Source organism: Aspergillus japonicus, assembly GCF_003184785.1.
Source record: "Aspergillus japonicus CBS 114.51 unplaced genomic scaffold BO86scaffold_35, whole genome shotgun sequence".
In the NCBI taxonomy this organism is placed as follows: Eukaryota; Fungi; Ascomycota; class Eurotiomycetes; order Eurotiales; family Aspergillaceae; genus Aspergillus; species Aspergillus japonicus.
This window is the reverse complement of record NW_020291672.1, coordinates 54,366-68,672: the sequence shown is the minus strand read 5'-3', so window position 1 is coordinate 68,672 and position 14,307 is coordinate 54,366. Positions and strand designations below refer to the sequence as shown.

The 14,307-nt window shown below is 57.5% G+C and overlaps 6 protein-coding genes across 6 annotated transcripts; 5 read left to right on the top strand and 1 right to left on the bottom strand.

The window, feature by feature from the left end:
- Positions 1–1,029: 1,029 nt before the first annotated feature.
- Positions 1,030–1,774, top strand: BO86DRAFT_400894 (oxidase ustYa family protein; the record flags this gene model as incomplete). Its single annotated transcript, XM_025673737.1, has 2 exons — positions 1,030–1,258; positions 1,329–1,774. 2 exons carry the CDS (start codon positions 1,030–1,032, stop codon positions 1,772–1,774), a joined length of 675 nt encoding a protein of 224 aa, XP_025526241.1.
- BO86DRAFT_390331 (oxidase ustYa family protein) lies at positions 1,734–2,963 on the bottom strand. Its single transcript, XM_025672354.1, has one exon. It carries the CDS (start codon positions 2,698–2,700, stop codon positions 1,864–1,866), a length of 837 nt encoding a protein of 278 aa, XP_025526240.1. The 5' UTR covers positions 2,701–2,963; the 3' UTR covers positions 1,734–1,863.
- A 735-nt stretch (positions 2,964–3,698) lies between these two features.
- On the top strand, positions 3,699–5,320 carry BO86DRAFT_420073 (putative O-methyltransferase; the record flags this gene model as incomplete). The annotated part of the gene is made up of 4 exons (XM_025675178.1): positions 3,699–3,938; positions 4,039–4,320; positions 4,450–5,063; positions 5,134–5,320. The coding sequence occupies 4 exons, from the start codon at positions 3,699–3,701 to the stop codon at positions 5,318–5,320; spliced, it is 1,323 nt and encodes a 440-aa protein (XP_025526239.1).
- A 1,790-nt stretch (positions 5,321–7,110) lies between these two features.
- On the top strand, positions 7,111–8,040 carry BO86DRAFT_297692 (uncharacterized protein; the record flags this gene model as incomplete). The annotated part of the gene is made up of 3 exons (XM_025667422.1): positions 7,111–7,233; positions 7,304–7,432; positions 7,492–8,040. Coding segments are annotated over 3 exons (801 nt in total), but the record flags the coding sequence as incomplete, so codon positions are not given.
- A 1,771-nt stretch (positions 8,041–9,811) lies between these two features.
- Positions 9,812–11,468, top strand: BO86DRAFT_316426 (FAD-binding oxidoreductase; the record flags this gene model as incomplete). The annotated part of the gene is made up of 3 exons (XM_025668127.1): positions 9,812–10,039; positions 10,105–11,228; positions 11,339–11,468. The coding sequence occupies 3 exons, from the start codon at positions 9,812–9,814 to the stop codon at positions 11,466–11,468; spliced, it is 1,482 nt and encodes a 493-aa protein (XP_025526237.1).
- A 1,007-nt stretch (positions 11,469–12,475) lies between these two features.
- Positions 12,476–13,956, top strand: BO86DRAFT_400889 (FAD-binding oxidoreductase; the record flags this gene model as incomplete). The annotated part of the gene is made up of 2 exons (XM_025673736.1): positions 12,476–13,108; positions 13,195–13,956. The coding sequence occupies 2 exons, from the start codon at positions 12,476–12,478 to the stop codon at positions 13,954–13,956; spliced, it is 1,395 nt and encodes a 464-aa protein (XP_025526236.1).
- Between the last annotated feature and the right edge of the window lie 351 nt (positions 13,957–14,307).

The following is a 14,307-nucleotide window of genomic DNA, read 5'->3' as shown; positions in this document are numbered from 1 at the left end:
GGACAGGGCACAACGATGTCGAAACAGCGGAATCCGGCGGATCACAGCCAGGAGTTGCACATTTATCAAAAAGAGGGGTGGGGAGGGCAGAATCAATGGAAATCATGGATGGGAAACAATGCCTTAGTTAAGGTGAATGGCCGAGAACGTAACAGCCAACCATTCAGTCCAAGAAAATTAAGTAGATTAAAACAGACGAAAATGGGGACCAAGGGAATGAACCAGTTTACCCATCAGCCTGGGCGGGCGACAAAGAGGTTTTCCTGCTGCCACGCGCGCGAGCAAGCAAGGCCAGACAGACACACTGACAGCCATTGCCCAGTTAAGAGAAACACGAGGGAAAGCGAAATACGTACATGGCGTCATGGTGTTTCTCTTGGCAAGGTATGTAATCCAATTGGTTCTTTTTGTCCTCTGAATTCCGACCGGGAGTGGAACGGGGTTCCTCCGCCCCCAATCGCCTCTTGCTGCCTTGCAGTGATCTCTATTCTTTGTGTTGTTGTGTCTGTCTGTCCGTCTGTCTGGGCAGAGCGCGGCATGAGGAGGGTTGGTGGGGCGGGCTACGAGGAGTCGAGGACAGTTGGTATGTATGGATGGATGGATGGATGTATGTATGTATGTATGTTTGTATTATGTATATATGTACAGTATGTATGGAGTGTGTTTTCCCTTTTATTTTTTTTTTCTAATGATTTTGTCCCTTTTTCACGCTCTGACCGAGGTAGAGTACAGGTACAGTACAGGTATAGTACTTTGTAGAGTAATCCGGCTATCCCGTCTTGTCAACTCAGCCACCGTTCCAATTGAGGAGAGAGGGGAATGGAAATGTTACTGTACCGCAGAACAAGGATCTCGGTCTAGGATTGTTTATGCACCTCTGGCCCTGCATCTACCGGCACGCCGGATTCGCTCTTATCGTATGATAGGTAGGATAAGAGAAGGAAGAAGAAAATGAAAAAAAAAAAAAAAGGTTCTTCTCTAACCTTCAATTTGATTTCTCTCCCTCTTCCATTGCGCGGGTTGACCAGCATGTCCTTCGAACTCCCCTCCAAGCCCCATGAGCCCTTGATGGGCGGGGCAGAGGAAGAGAACTACCACCATGAGCCCGCACCGCCCCGACACCGCAAGGCAAGCCCGCGATCAACGCTCATCCTGTGCGGCTGGATGCTTCTGGGATTGCTGGTTGCCGTGATACTTTTCGGCCTCGGAGTATCCATTGGAAAGGGCATTCCGACCAGGAAGCGCGAGGGATTGTTGAGTACGATTTCCCCGCCTTTTCATCGCAACAGACTTAACCCTAACACCCTCTTTTCCCTCAATGAAAATAGTCCCCGACGGCGAGATCCAGATCCGCATGGAATACAACAGCACCTTCTCGCAGCACCCTTCGCCTGAGACCGACGCGGCGTGGGCCTCCCTCTTCCCCAAGGGAGTCGGTTTCGTCAAACACCCAACCCTGGCACCCGAGCTGTCCGGGTTGGTCGTCTTCCACGCGCTGCACTGTCTCAATGCCCTGCGCGAGGTCTACTACGCCGCCATGGACGGGCAGCTGTCCCATGCGGCGGACGAGCACGACCACATGAAGGACCCACACCACGTCCGGCACTGCTTCGACTACCTGCGCCAGAGTCTGATGTGCGCGGCTGACACGAACCTCGAGCCCGTGGACAAGGAGCTCCAGGGGGTGACGGGGTGGGGGTATAGTCGGACGTGCCGGGACTACGAAAGCGTGAAGGCGTGGGCGGAGGCAAACTGGTCGAATGATCCTTCCTAGCATTGCTGCAGCGTGTATAGCTACTCAGCGAGTCATGATCTTCATAAATCTAAACCATCTGCCATCTACATCGAGTAAAAATCATTGATCTAAGCACCGCCCAGAACCCCGGGCTCCCACGCATCCACCGCCCGGGCATCGTTCCACGCGCGCAATCGCTCCCAGTCAACGCAGACATGATTTCCCTTCGCCTCGACCGTCAGCTCCCTCCTCTTGCCCTCGGGATCGGCCTTAATCCACCGGAACCCACTCAGCGTCACGTCTGCCCGACACAGACTCGCCTCCCGGAGCAACTCGATGCAGTGGTCGACGTGCGCCTCCTCCTCCACCAGCACCGCCTCGGGGACGTCCGCCAGATAATGGTCGCGGTAGATCCAGTGGCGGACGCGCTTGAGGCAGTGTAGTTCGTGGAACACCCCCAGCTGGCCGACGAACTCCCCCGCACCTGCGCCTTCGCCTGCGGCCCCGACGATCGGGAGGGAGGTGGCGTTGTAGAAGGCGAGGTCCTCCTCGGTGACGCGGATGTTGTTCTTCTCGAATAGCGTGTGCCAGGCGGCCTCGAGCTCCGGGCGCGGTTTGCCGGCGAACGGGTTGTTGTGGAGGCGGACGGGCCACGGGCGGGTTTCGTAGCCTACGGCGTTGGCGGCGCGGAGGGAAGGGAAGATGGCGTTGTTGGGGGCAGTGGTCTTGATGGTGGTGATGAGTCTGTCGAGGGCGAGCGGGTTGTGGGTCAGAAGGAGGAGGTAGAGGGGGATGAGCAGCGTGTATGCGACCGTGATGATGCTGTAGTGTATCCGCAGCCGGGTGCGCTGGGGCGGGCTGGTGGTCGCGCGTTCCCCCGCGGTCTCGGACAGGGCCTCATGGTCATTGAGGTCTTTGTCCTCCTCCGTTGGAGCGAGTTGATACCGTTGGTCGCCCTTCCTCATGGTGCATGCTCATTGCCATGTGTGGGAGAAAGAGGAAGCGCCTCTATTCACTGAGCCCTCATGGCCGTCCCCCCTCGGTGTGGATGACATAGCCGGGGCTCTGGTGAAGAGACAAAAACACCACACCACACCACGCCACGCCACCTTTCTCACATGCAAGGGTATCGGTCGCGTATTGATGCGGTAAAGCTGTGGAAACGACATCCCCAGCCTTAGGCAGCAGGTAATTATCTTCTTGGAAGAGAGGGGTTTTCTTTTCCTCTCGGAGGATATTGTGGGTGGGACAGGCGTTGGGTGGGGACCAGCAGCCACATTTAATTAACTTTATTATATTATAGTGCACTCAGAGGGAGCTGAACAGTTCAATCGCCCTGCTAGTCTGACTGCGCACCAATCTCCACATTCTTCAGCAGGGATTCTCAGTGCCACCTGGCCGGGGTGGTAAGTGGGGTATTCTGGACAGGAGCACTTCATTTCGGCGTCTGAACAAGTTGCCCACAGCACAAGAATACACAGCTTCACCCATCCATTCTTCTCGCTCGTGTCGCATTAGTAGTTACTGCCATGGAGTCCTAGGAGCGAGTACCTCGTAGCGAGGCCTGGGACAGCCCGCCAAGATCCCACTCGTGCTGCTGCAAGGGACTGAGTCTCGTATCCCGGCTCTAGCGTGGGTCGAATGTGGTCAACCCGACCAGCACATGGCCGGCCACGAGATGACTTCCAGCGGTGCGTAATCTCCACAGCTTCACTGGGCAGAATTGGCGGTGCGACTCCACGGAAGCGCGGAGGTAATTGGGCATCACTCAATGGCATCACAAACGCCATAAACTTACATAGTACTTTACATAGTATATGATCCCTGTCACCTCGTGGACCACGACAACGCCGTCGGTGACTCGGTCTCCACTCCACGGACAGCGACATCGACTCGATTGATTGACCCCGTTCATCCTCTTGCATACGGTGTGACATTATCGTCAGACGACTCTACAGCAACCATGCCGTCCCGTCCGACCTCGGATGCAAATTTTGCCGACCTCGGCCGGTCAATTGCGTCCAACCTCGACCGCATCACCCAGATCTATACCGACCTCCAGCGACCGCTACCGTCCTACGAGATCGACTCGCCCCTCGACTTTCCGGTCGAGGTGCAGCAGCTCCGACAGCAAGTGCTAGACGCCACCCTCCAATTGCAGCAGCTGTTACTAGGCCCCAAGGAGAGTCTGTTTCTGTGGGCAGTGAGTCTTGCTCCCTTCCACTACTTCGGCGACGGATTCTATATCCGCGGGAGGTCCCTTGTCATGTGACTAACCTCAACCCTCCTCCCTGCCATCAAAGAGGAACAATCTAGGCACCATCCGCGCGGTCTCTGAATTCGACCTCGCTCGTTCCTTCCCTGTTGGCGAGACGGCCACGTTCGCCGAGATCGCGACCACCTGTGGACTCCCGGAGCAGAAAGTTCGTCGAATCATCCGCCATGCTGCGACCGAGGGGATCTTCCGCGAGGAGCCGCAGGGGGTCGTGAGGCACACGGCCGCGTCGCGGATGCTGGCGGAGGACCAGGTGATGCGCGATTACATCGACGTTCACTATACAGAGATGCTTCCCGCGATGAAAGAGGTCTGCATAGCACTCCCCTTGCACCCCCTGCCCCCTGCCCCCTGCCCCCTGTCGCCCCTGCACGGCCCCTGCAGATCTGTTCAGTAATCATCTCGGACATCTGACATCGCGATTCTCGACGTGAAACAGACCCCAACCGCCTTGCGCAGATGGCCCAACGCCACCGATCCCGCCCAAACGGGCTTCTCCCTCTCGCAGCCCCCGGCCCATCCCACCTTCTTCCAATATCTGACCAGCCAGCCCGACCGCGCGCGGGTCTTCGCCTCAGCCATGTCGACCTACAGCACCGGCCCCGAGAATGACGTGAGCCACCTCCGCGACGGCTACGACTGGTCGTCGATATGCGATGGCGGCGGCAGCAGCAGCAGCAGCAGCGAAGGCGTTGTTGTCGATGTCGGGGGCTCGACAGGGTACGTCTCGCTGGCCCTCGCGCAGGCATTTCCGGGCCTACGGTTCGTGGTTCAGGACACAGCGCCCACCATCGCCCAGGCGCCCGTCGCGACTCCACCAGGGGAACACAGTCGGGTGCAATTCATGGCGCACGACTTCTTCACCGACCAGCCCGTCCACGGGGCGGACGTGTACCTCCTGCGCATGGTGTTGCATGATTTCGGGGACGCGGACTGCGTGCGCATCCTGCGCGGACTGGTGCCCGCGCTGCGGGACGGGGGGCGGGTGGTGCTGAACGAGTTCTGCTTGCCTGAACCCGGGTCGGTGGGGTTGTTGGAGGAGAAGCAGATTCGGTATGTTTTCTCACTAAGCCCCTGCTCTCAACCGTGACCATGGGCGATGTAGCTGACAGTCTCCTTCCAGAACAATGGACATGAACATGCTCAGCCTGTTCAATTCCCGCGAACGCGACGCAGCCGACTGGCAGGCGCTGTTCGCGCAGGCCGACCCCCGCTTCCGGTGGGGAGGCGTCACCAAACCGGCGGGCTCGAATCTCTCCGTCATCCAGGCGTCGTGGTGGCATCATTCGTCGTCCGCAACTGCCGAGTAGTCCGTAGCGTGGATCTTGTGTGAAGATTACTCACGTTTCGGTGAGTGATTAGTCGCGTGTGCAGTGGGCTGGGTGGGTGGGTGAGGTTCCCACTTCTCTTCACATCGTTGCAGTGGGGGCCGGAAATTCCTCATCGTAACGGTTTCTTTGGCTTGGCTTACTTTTTTTTTTTTCCTTCTTTTTATTTTGAGGCAGGCCGTGTGAGAATCTCGGTATAGGGTTATGTCAGCGGAAGTGAAGAAGAAGACGGACTTGGCTGTGTTGGTGTTGTTGGGGATGCCATGACTGAGTAAGTACGAGTAAGAAGGAAAGAAGGAATGGATGGGCGGGCTACGGCAGTTGGGTCGGTGATAGCCGGGGATCAGATGATTTCCCCATCTGCATGATTGTCTCACTGCGGTTAGGCCAAGCGGGTAAATCGTTGGCGGGCGGCGGGCTGGGCCAAGGCTGAAATGCCATGGTTGTTCGTGGTGAGAAAAACAAAAGAGATAACTCAGACTCTGGGGTGGGAACAGGCACGCAAGGACAATCCTACTAACATACAACATACTTGGTAGTACTCATCAAACTCATCATACTCATCATAATCAATCCTATGTACTCTACTCCCTTCTCATGTAACAAATCAATAATCAAGCAATAGAGCAACGAGGCTGTGCAATTCAATTGCCCATGAATGTCCGACGCTACGGACTCCACTCTTCTGCAGTGACTTTACCGAAGGGGAACCCCGAAGGGGAACCCCGAAAGGGGAGAGGGTGAACATCATCCCTCGTGCGCTGGGTCAGCCGGCCCAACCAATCGAGTGGCAGGATTTCCTAGGCTAAAAGATGACTGCATGGCCTCATGCATCCATGATGGGAGTGTGGTGTGTTGTGTTGTGCTCCCAGCCTGTTGCTGAGCCTTGGCGTCAGGCCGGACACGTTCTGTCTGGTTTGTTTCCTAAGCCGCCAGTCGAGGGGTGCTGCTCCAACTTCCAGACGGTCCCAAATTGACGGTCAGCGTAGAAAGAACATCTCAGGAATCAACCTTAAAGTCAGTTCCGCCTGGATTTATAGGATATATGTCGAGTAGACTAATCGAGAGGCTGTGATCAACCAGCCCTAACTTGGACCACCGTGTAGGGAAGGGAAAGCGGGAAGGGCTGCGGGCCGGGAGGGGAGGAGGAGGAGGGCCCAAACAGTCAGAGCGCTGGCCCCCAAATAACTACAACCCTTTTACTGAGTAACTGCTGGCCTTCTCTCACTCCTATCATAATCTGGGTATTATGGTCATGATTCACAACAGGGTCACCAGCCCATAGCCTTGTTCCATCCCGTGTGTGAGATGCAGGCTCGCAGGCAGGCAAGCACCCAAGCAAGGGACTAAACCCGGCCACAGCCATTATTGATTTGTCCGAGGACCAACAACCATTCGATCGGACCTCCATGCTGACTCGCTCACTGGCTTACTGTCCCACGCTTATCCGACCGATAAACCCTGCCCGCCTGCGATTGGCATCCCCAGCTAAACAAACATGCAAGCGCATACCGAGCATGCTGACATTGGACCAGAGAGGGGAAGGGGAAGGGGGAGGGGGACGGGGACGGGGAGGGATAGCGCTCGTCCTAGCCTCTTCCTGACTTAACACGCAAAGGAGGGATTAGCAGCGAGTATCATCATGTATCTGCTCGACATTCCCCCTCAATTCTCCTCTTCCCTCTCCCTCAAAGCTTGTTTCTCGCGTTGTCGGTCCGTACTCTGGCAACGCTGGTTGAACTGCCGCCCGCATGGGCTACAACAAGGGGGAGATGATAGCCTTAGGCTTCATCTTGATGTTCCTACCCGCCATCTTCGTGGGGTTACGCGTCTGGGCTCGGCGCCTCTGTGGCGCTCGAATGGGCTCGGACGACTACACTATCTTCGCCGCCTTGGTAGGATCCGGACACACCCTGCGAGTTGTTCCATCGGTCGCAAAAGCCTGGGTAACTGACCGCACTGTAGTTATTCTGCACCGCAGTCTGTATCTGTCAACTGATCGGAGCCATCGATGGACAACTGGGCCAAACCCAGGCAACCTATCCCAATGGGGAGCCCATCCTGGACGACCCACGGTTTCTAACCTACGAACGGGTGTGTATATGCCTCCACGTTGCGGGAGAAGCTGGAAGCCACTCTAACCGCACGGACAGGCCAAATTCGCGCTGCATATGCTATCCGTGATGGGCGTGGGGCTCAGTAAAGCGTCGGTGATCCTGCTGTATATGCGCATCTTCCACACACGGACGTTCCGGCGGGTGTGCCAGGGGTTCCTGGGCCTGGTCATTGCGTGGACGGCGGTGATGTTCTTCGTGTGCCTGTTCCAGTGCTACCCGGTGACGGCGCTGGTGGAGGGTTTCTACGGCAACAAGTGCATCAACACAATGGTGTTCTACAACGGGCTGAGCGGGTCGGACATGGTGCTGGACGTGTGCGTGCTGCTGCTGCCAATCCCGATGGTGCTGCGCGTCAAGCTGGAGGCGCGACAGAAGGCAGCGGTGCTGGGGATGTTCCTGCTGGGCGCGCTGGCCGTCGCCTCCAGCATCGCTCGCCTGGCCGCCTTCATCGAGTGCGAGCGCGTCCTCCTCACCCACTACAACAACGAGACCTACTACACCTCCGGCGTCTTCATCTGGACCGTCGTCGAGCTGGCCCTCGCCATCATCAGCGCCTGTCTGCCCACCCTGCGCCCGCTCTTCTTCTACCGCAGTCGCGGCGGCGTTCCCACCGGCCACACCTTCAAGCTAACCCACGAGTATCACGATCACATCCCCTCCCGCCAGGCGCGGTACGGTCGCCCCACGGACACCGTCGATGAGCTGGAGGTCCCTGTGCTGAGTGACCGGAGTGGGCCCCCGGCCAGTGTGCAGATTCAGATCCAGCGCACCTCCTCCCACGAACGTCCGCACCCGACCGATGGGGTCATCGTCGTCGAGCACAGTACGACCTGGACCGACGTCGAGGCTTTCAAAACAGATATTGCAATTGCCAAGTAAAGCTCTTGTGGTTTCTCCCATGAATTGTATGCTGGTATGAGTAGCTGGATAATGTTTTTTCCCCCTTAGTTTCTGCCCTAGTTTCTTAATCCATAGTGAATCTGTACATTGCCCTAGATGATATGTGTATGAAGCGCCAGCTGTCTGGCGTCTATGCGCGACTCGGGTTGGTAGGTTCTTCCGCTATTGCTTGATTTACAGTATTTGCTGCATGTGTGAGGAGCATAAAGATAGTCATTTCCCGATTTGCTCTGGTAGTAAGTTCGAGTGCAAGAGATCTCCCTATGAGCCCTTGAGACCCACCACATGGCTTTTAGCCTGCTCAATCCACTAGCGTGTCCTCCAGGAACTGCAAGTGATCCCATTGAGCTTTCCAACTCGAATCATACCTCCACCCTACTCACCAATAGCTTAAACTTGTGCCCCATGCGCGCATGCCGCACAGAGCCCCAGACCCACCACCGGGAATGAGCAAAAAGACAAAAGACAAAAGAAATAAACCTGGGGCCGAAAAGAATGCACCTGGATTACTGAACACGAGTCCCCATACAAGCTAGTGGCTCAGACCACCAAGGGTTTCCACGTGTTCCTGTAGCTTCTGGAACTAGTCGAGAATCCTGCAACACGCCTCGTTCCTGGTTCGTATGATCACAATCCCAGCTAGCATTCTTGATAGTCAACTACTAGTCAACTCGCATCGGCGACAAATGATTACCAAGCATTGGACCCCCGCTCCCCCCCTCAATCAATTTGAAGTCGGCCCTCAGTGCCATAGGAAACTAGAAGGATGTCTGCAGTGGCTTGGGACGCCACCGCATGGGCGCTCGTTTCTTCACGACGCGCCGGCGTTCGACAGGCCCTGCCGCGCACGAGGCGGCCATGTGTCCCGTCCGGGTTATCCGGGAGCTGCAGTCCTCCGTCATCTAGCGCATTGCAACCGCTTCAGATTCCGCAAACGGGATCTCTTCCTCGTAATCATGTCGACAACGAACTAAGCCGGTAGCGTCTCCAGTATGGCAGCCAATCCAGTGCACCATGACTGATTCATTTCCGCGAACCACCGCCCCGGAACTCCAAACCGAGGGTTGACGATACAGATTGACAACCCCCCACAGCAGTCGGAGTCGGAGTGGGATGAAAAGATCGGACGCGAAGCATCCACCTGCGCCTTGTCGTCGCGTGGTTGAAAGCATAAAATTGGAAGTCTTGGTCAGTTTCCGCGCAGACCAAGGGAAGTCTCCGACAGCAGTATACAGCTGAGTCCGATGGTGCGGTGCCCAATCTACCCACATGCTGCTTCCCCCCTCCCGCCCCGCTTGACGGAACGGGATGAACCCGTCGCTCGGTCCCAGAAGTATATTAAATGCGGGATGGCATGTTGCTGGGTGGTGTTTACTAGAAATTACCTCCTCTATGGTTCATGTCCCTTCGCGTTTTTATCATTAACCTGTGTGGTCTCGCGGGGTGAAACACTGAGATGAGGGTTCTATCAACTTTGGGGGTTGCTGCCCTGGCAGGTCCGGCTGTGGTCGAGGCTTCCACAAAGTACACCGCGTTTGAGACGTGCTTGCGACCCCTTCTCTCGTCCAAGGCCACGATCCTTAATGCCGCGTCGACGGTCGTCGCCCCGCGATGGACGGAGTATGACGAGCCCGTGACGGACCGCGTCGTCAACGTGGCGACAGAAGCGGACGTGCAAGCCACTGTACCATCACCCGTCCCTGTTTCCCAGTCTTATAGCATCTGACTGACCCCGTACCACAAACACAGGTCTTCTGCGCCAACGCCCACGACATCCCCTTCCTCGCCCAAGGCGGCGGCAACGCCTGGAGCACGACCTGGACCCTGACTAACACGACAGCCAGCACCACTCCTTCCATCCTCATCAACCTCCGCGCCCTCAACGCCATCACCTTCTCCCCGAACCGCACGACCGTCACCGTGCAAGGCGGCGCGCTGATTTCCGAGCTCCTGACCGCCGCCTACGCGCACGACGCGCAGGTCGTGACCGCGAACTGCGACTGCGTCGGGGTGATGGGCGCGCTGCTCGGGGGCGGGTACAGCCGCATGATGGGGGAACGGGGGTACATGATCGACAACGTGGTGTCCCTAAACGTGGTGCTAGCAACAGGGGCGCGGACCACCGTGACGGCGAGCTCGCACCCGGACCTGTGGTGGGCGCTGCGCGGCGCGGGCGCCAACTTCGGGGTGGTCACCTCGGCGATCTTCCGGTCGTATCCCACGGCGCGCGCGGAGAACCACGCGTGGCTGGGCAGCCTGGTCTTCAGCGCGGACAAGCTCGAAGCGTTGGTCGGGGCCATCAACGCCCTCCCGCTGACCTCGCAGATGGCCGTCTTCCTCTACTTCGCCACCACGGGGGCTCCGGACTACACGCCGGCCGTCATCGCGTTCCCGTTTTACCTCGCCCGCGCGGGGGCCAACACCACCACCGCGGAAGCCCGGGCCGCGTTCGCCACGATCCTCGCGCTGGGCCCGCTCTCCGACACGACCGCCTGGACGCCCTACGACCAGGTCAACGCGGGCAGCGCCTCGTTCTGCGCCGCCGGCGGCCGCAAGGTCAGTCTGGGGTCCGCGCAGCAGACCCTCGACCCGGCCGCGTGGCGCGCGATCTGGACCTCGTTCACGCGGTGGGTGGAGATGCACGGCGGCGAGCAGGTGGGGAACTCGACCGTCCTGATGGAGGCGTACAGTCTGGACCGCGCGCGTGCGGTCGCCGCGGACAGCTCGGCGTACGCGTGGCGCGCATCCAGTCGGTTCAATACCGTCGCCATCGCGTGGTATCAGGACCCCGCGCTGGATGCGGCGGCGAGGCAGTGGGCGGGGGATGTGCGTGCGGCGTGGCGCGCGACGAGTGGGCTGAGTGGGAATGCTACGTGAGTTTTGTTCTCTGTTTCTGGATCTGCGATGGCTGGTTGGGGAGGGTGCGTGTGTGAGTAGCGTGCTTGATGCAAGGTGTGCTGACTGGGCCTTTCCTGCGGGATAGGTATATCAATTTCGCGTTCGGGGACGAGAGCCTCGAGGATATCTATGGGGATAATGTCGAGAGGTTGCGGTCGTTGAAGCGGGTCTATGATCCCAAGAATCGGTTTAATCAGTTCTTTCCGTTAGTTTAAGGATTGGGGAGGTGGGTTATTCATGCTTTACAGGGGTGGGAACGGTCGTAGGTTTGGGATGTATTGTACTGTATGCGTGCTCTGTACATGATTCGAGTGAATGCACGCGGTGTTCCGAGTGATGTCCCATTCAACTGCGCGACTAGATGGTGAGATTCATGCAGCGAGGCGACGCATGTCAGCATAGCTTGCACTGTGCTCCGGGGTTAGGAGTTTAGTGAAGGGCAGGCTGAACCCTAACTAGTCTATGCAGGGTCGGAATCGGAGCGTGAGATGAGAGGGTGAGAGGGTGAGATTGCATTGCTCAGGCTCTACCCGGGGCTTCCGGCTGGGGGCCAAATGCATTCTCCACGCTAGTATGTGAGTTGTTCTGAAATTATTAGATAAAACAAAAGTTTCAGGTTAGTTGCACTCAGACACAAGACAAGCGGGTTGGAATTCTAAGAATGCGCTGGGAATGTGGCGGGGTGACGAGTCATGCTGTTCAGAGTTCAGACAAGCCATTCCATCAAGCATTGGCCTGCATGCGATAATTCTATCTTAGCTTTTGACTTCAGATGGAGAATGGGCCTGATCAACTCAGGTTGAAATTATCTGACACTGTCTGTCTGGTTGTAAGATTGGGTGGGATTGTCATTCAGCAGCTACCCCGCTAGAATTCACCTGGTTAACCAGTTGCCAGTTGACAGGGGCCTGGACTATCGTAAGTGATCCACATATCCACATATCCACTCAGTTCCGGCCTGTCAGACCCATCGACCCATCGACCCATCTTCCATTCACCGTCGATCCAGACAAACAAAGAAACACTGCCCGCATTCCAGTTCCACTATTGAATTGTGTAACACAACAGCTTTACCCCGCCGAGGGGTAAGTAAGCCTTTCGTTCCCACCACCACCACCGAACAACGCCTTTATAATAGCTTTCTTCTCTTCCCCTTCTCACTTTTCCCTCCTCCCTTCCTCCCACAAGACATTCCATCCCATCCATCTCGATCACAGTCAAAATGACAGACCTCAAAAACACCCTCGATCCCCTTCTCCTCAAACATACCAGCATAGGATACATCGGGCGCGACTCCGCCTCGTTCTCGGACACCACCCGCGTGTGGAACGTGGGCCGCAGCAAGAGTTGCACCCCGCTCGCCGTCCTCCAACCCCAATCCGCCCACGATGTCGCCGCCCTCGTCCGGTTCCTCCACGACCAGGGCCTCCCCTTCAGCGTCCGCACCGGCGGCCACAACATCGAAGGCAAAGCCATTCAGCACGACGCCCTCCTCATCGATCTCCGCGCCCTCAACTCCGTGCATATCGCCCCCGACCGCAAGTCTGCCACCGTCGGCGGCGGCATCCTGCAGGGGAAGCTCGGGGAGACACTCTGGAAAGAAGGGCTGATCACCCCCACGGGCTCGATCCCGGATGTCGGGTACGTGGGCTGGAGTACCTACGGCGGCTACGGGCTGTTTGCGCCGCGCTGGGGGCTGGGAGTGGATCAGATCCTTGGGGCTAAGGTGGTCAAGGCGGATGGAACGGTCGTGGACACCGATGAGGATCCGGAGCTGTTGAAGGGGATCAAGGGGGCGGGTGGCGTGTTTGGGGTCGTTGTTGAGGTGCGCGTCAAGGTTTATGAGGCTAAGCAGGTGAGTTTTCCCCAGTCCCAGTTCTACATGGTTGTCGTGGATGATGGGTAGGTGGGAGAAATAGGCTCACAAGAAACGATGGACAGCTTCTCTCCGGCGTCATCATGTTCGAATCCTCGGATATCAAAAGGACCTTTGTCGAATTCAACGCTGCGTTCCAGGCCCTCCAGAACGAAGGCATTCCCGACGCTCTGGCCGTCCAGCAGATCGCCATCAACGCGCCCCCGGGCCGCCTGTTCGGGACCATCTTCGTCTGGACCGGCGACGACCTCGACGAGGGCAAGCGCTGGGCTGACCGCATCGCCGCGCTGGGCATCGCCATCATGAACACCGTCGCCCCCACCGCCATCCCCGACTGGTTCCGGGGCAACGGCGCCATGGTCCCCACCAGCGTGTACGGCTCCAGCCGCACCGCCAACGTGCGCCAGATCACCCCCGAGCTGGCCGAGACCATTGGCGCCAGCCTTGAAAGGATGCCCGCCGACCCGGCGACCATGCTCTCCGTGCACCAGCTGCGCGGCCCGTCCGCCGCCGCCACCAGCGACTCCGTCTTTGCCGCGCGCGAGCCGCACCTCATGCTGGAGATACTTGGATGTGTGACGGCAGAGGCCATGCAGGAGGATGCCGAGAAGTGGGCCTCCGAGATGCTGGCCAGCGTGCACGGCACCGAGGCGCAGAACCTGCTTCCCGGCGCCTATGTCTCGCTACACTGTGAGGGGCCTCAGACGCTCTGTGCCGAGGACCGGATCAAGAAGTTGTTTGGGCATTTTGCCGACGAGGTGGTCGCGCTGAAGGAGAAGCATGATCCTAAGAACTTGTTTGCTCACGCGGTTCCCAAGTTGAAGTAGGGGACAGGCTGTGTTTACGCATGATGAATTTGTATTATGATAGCACGCATGGATCGTTAGCAGTTTGACGAACCTCTTCATTTCAATTACTTGCATTGATTCTCCTATGCCTATAACGTCTGTCAGGACCCGTAGCTTAGGATACCGCCCGGCCTCCTCGTCCACATTCGGCTTTGTTATGTTCTCTGCTCCTTTCTATTCAATTGATACTAACGTATCAAGTCAAATTAATACTACTCATATACTCCACTATCTGATGTTCCTGTCAGTCTCCGCTGTCTCAGAGAGTTCAGTTTGTACGCTCGCTAAAACCATTAGTTACAGTTCCCGATACTCGATTTCTCCTCATGC

Coding starts and splice junctions, on each gene's coding strand:
- BO86DRAFT_390331 (XM_025672354.1), bottom strand. CDS start 2,700: ATGAGGAAGGGCGACCAACGGTATCAACTCGCTCCAACGGAGGAGGAC.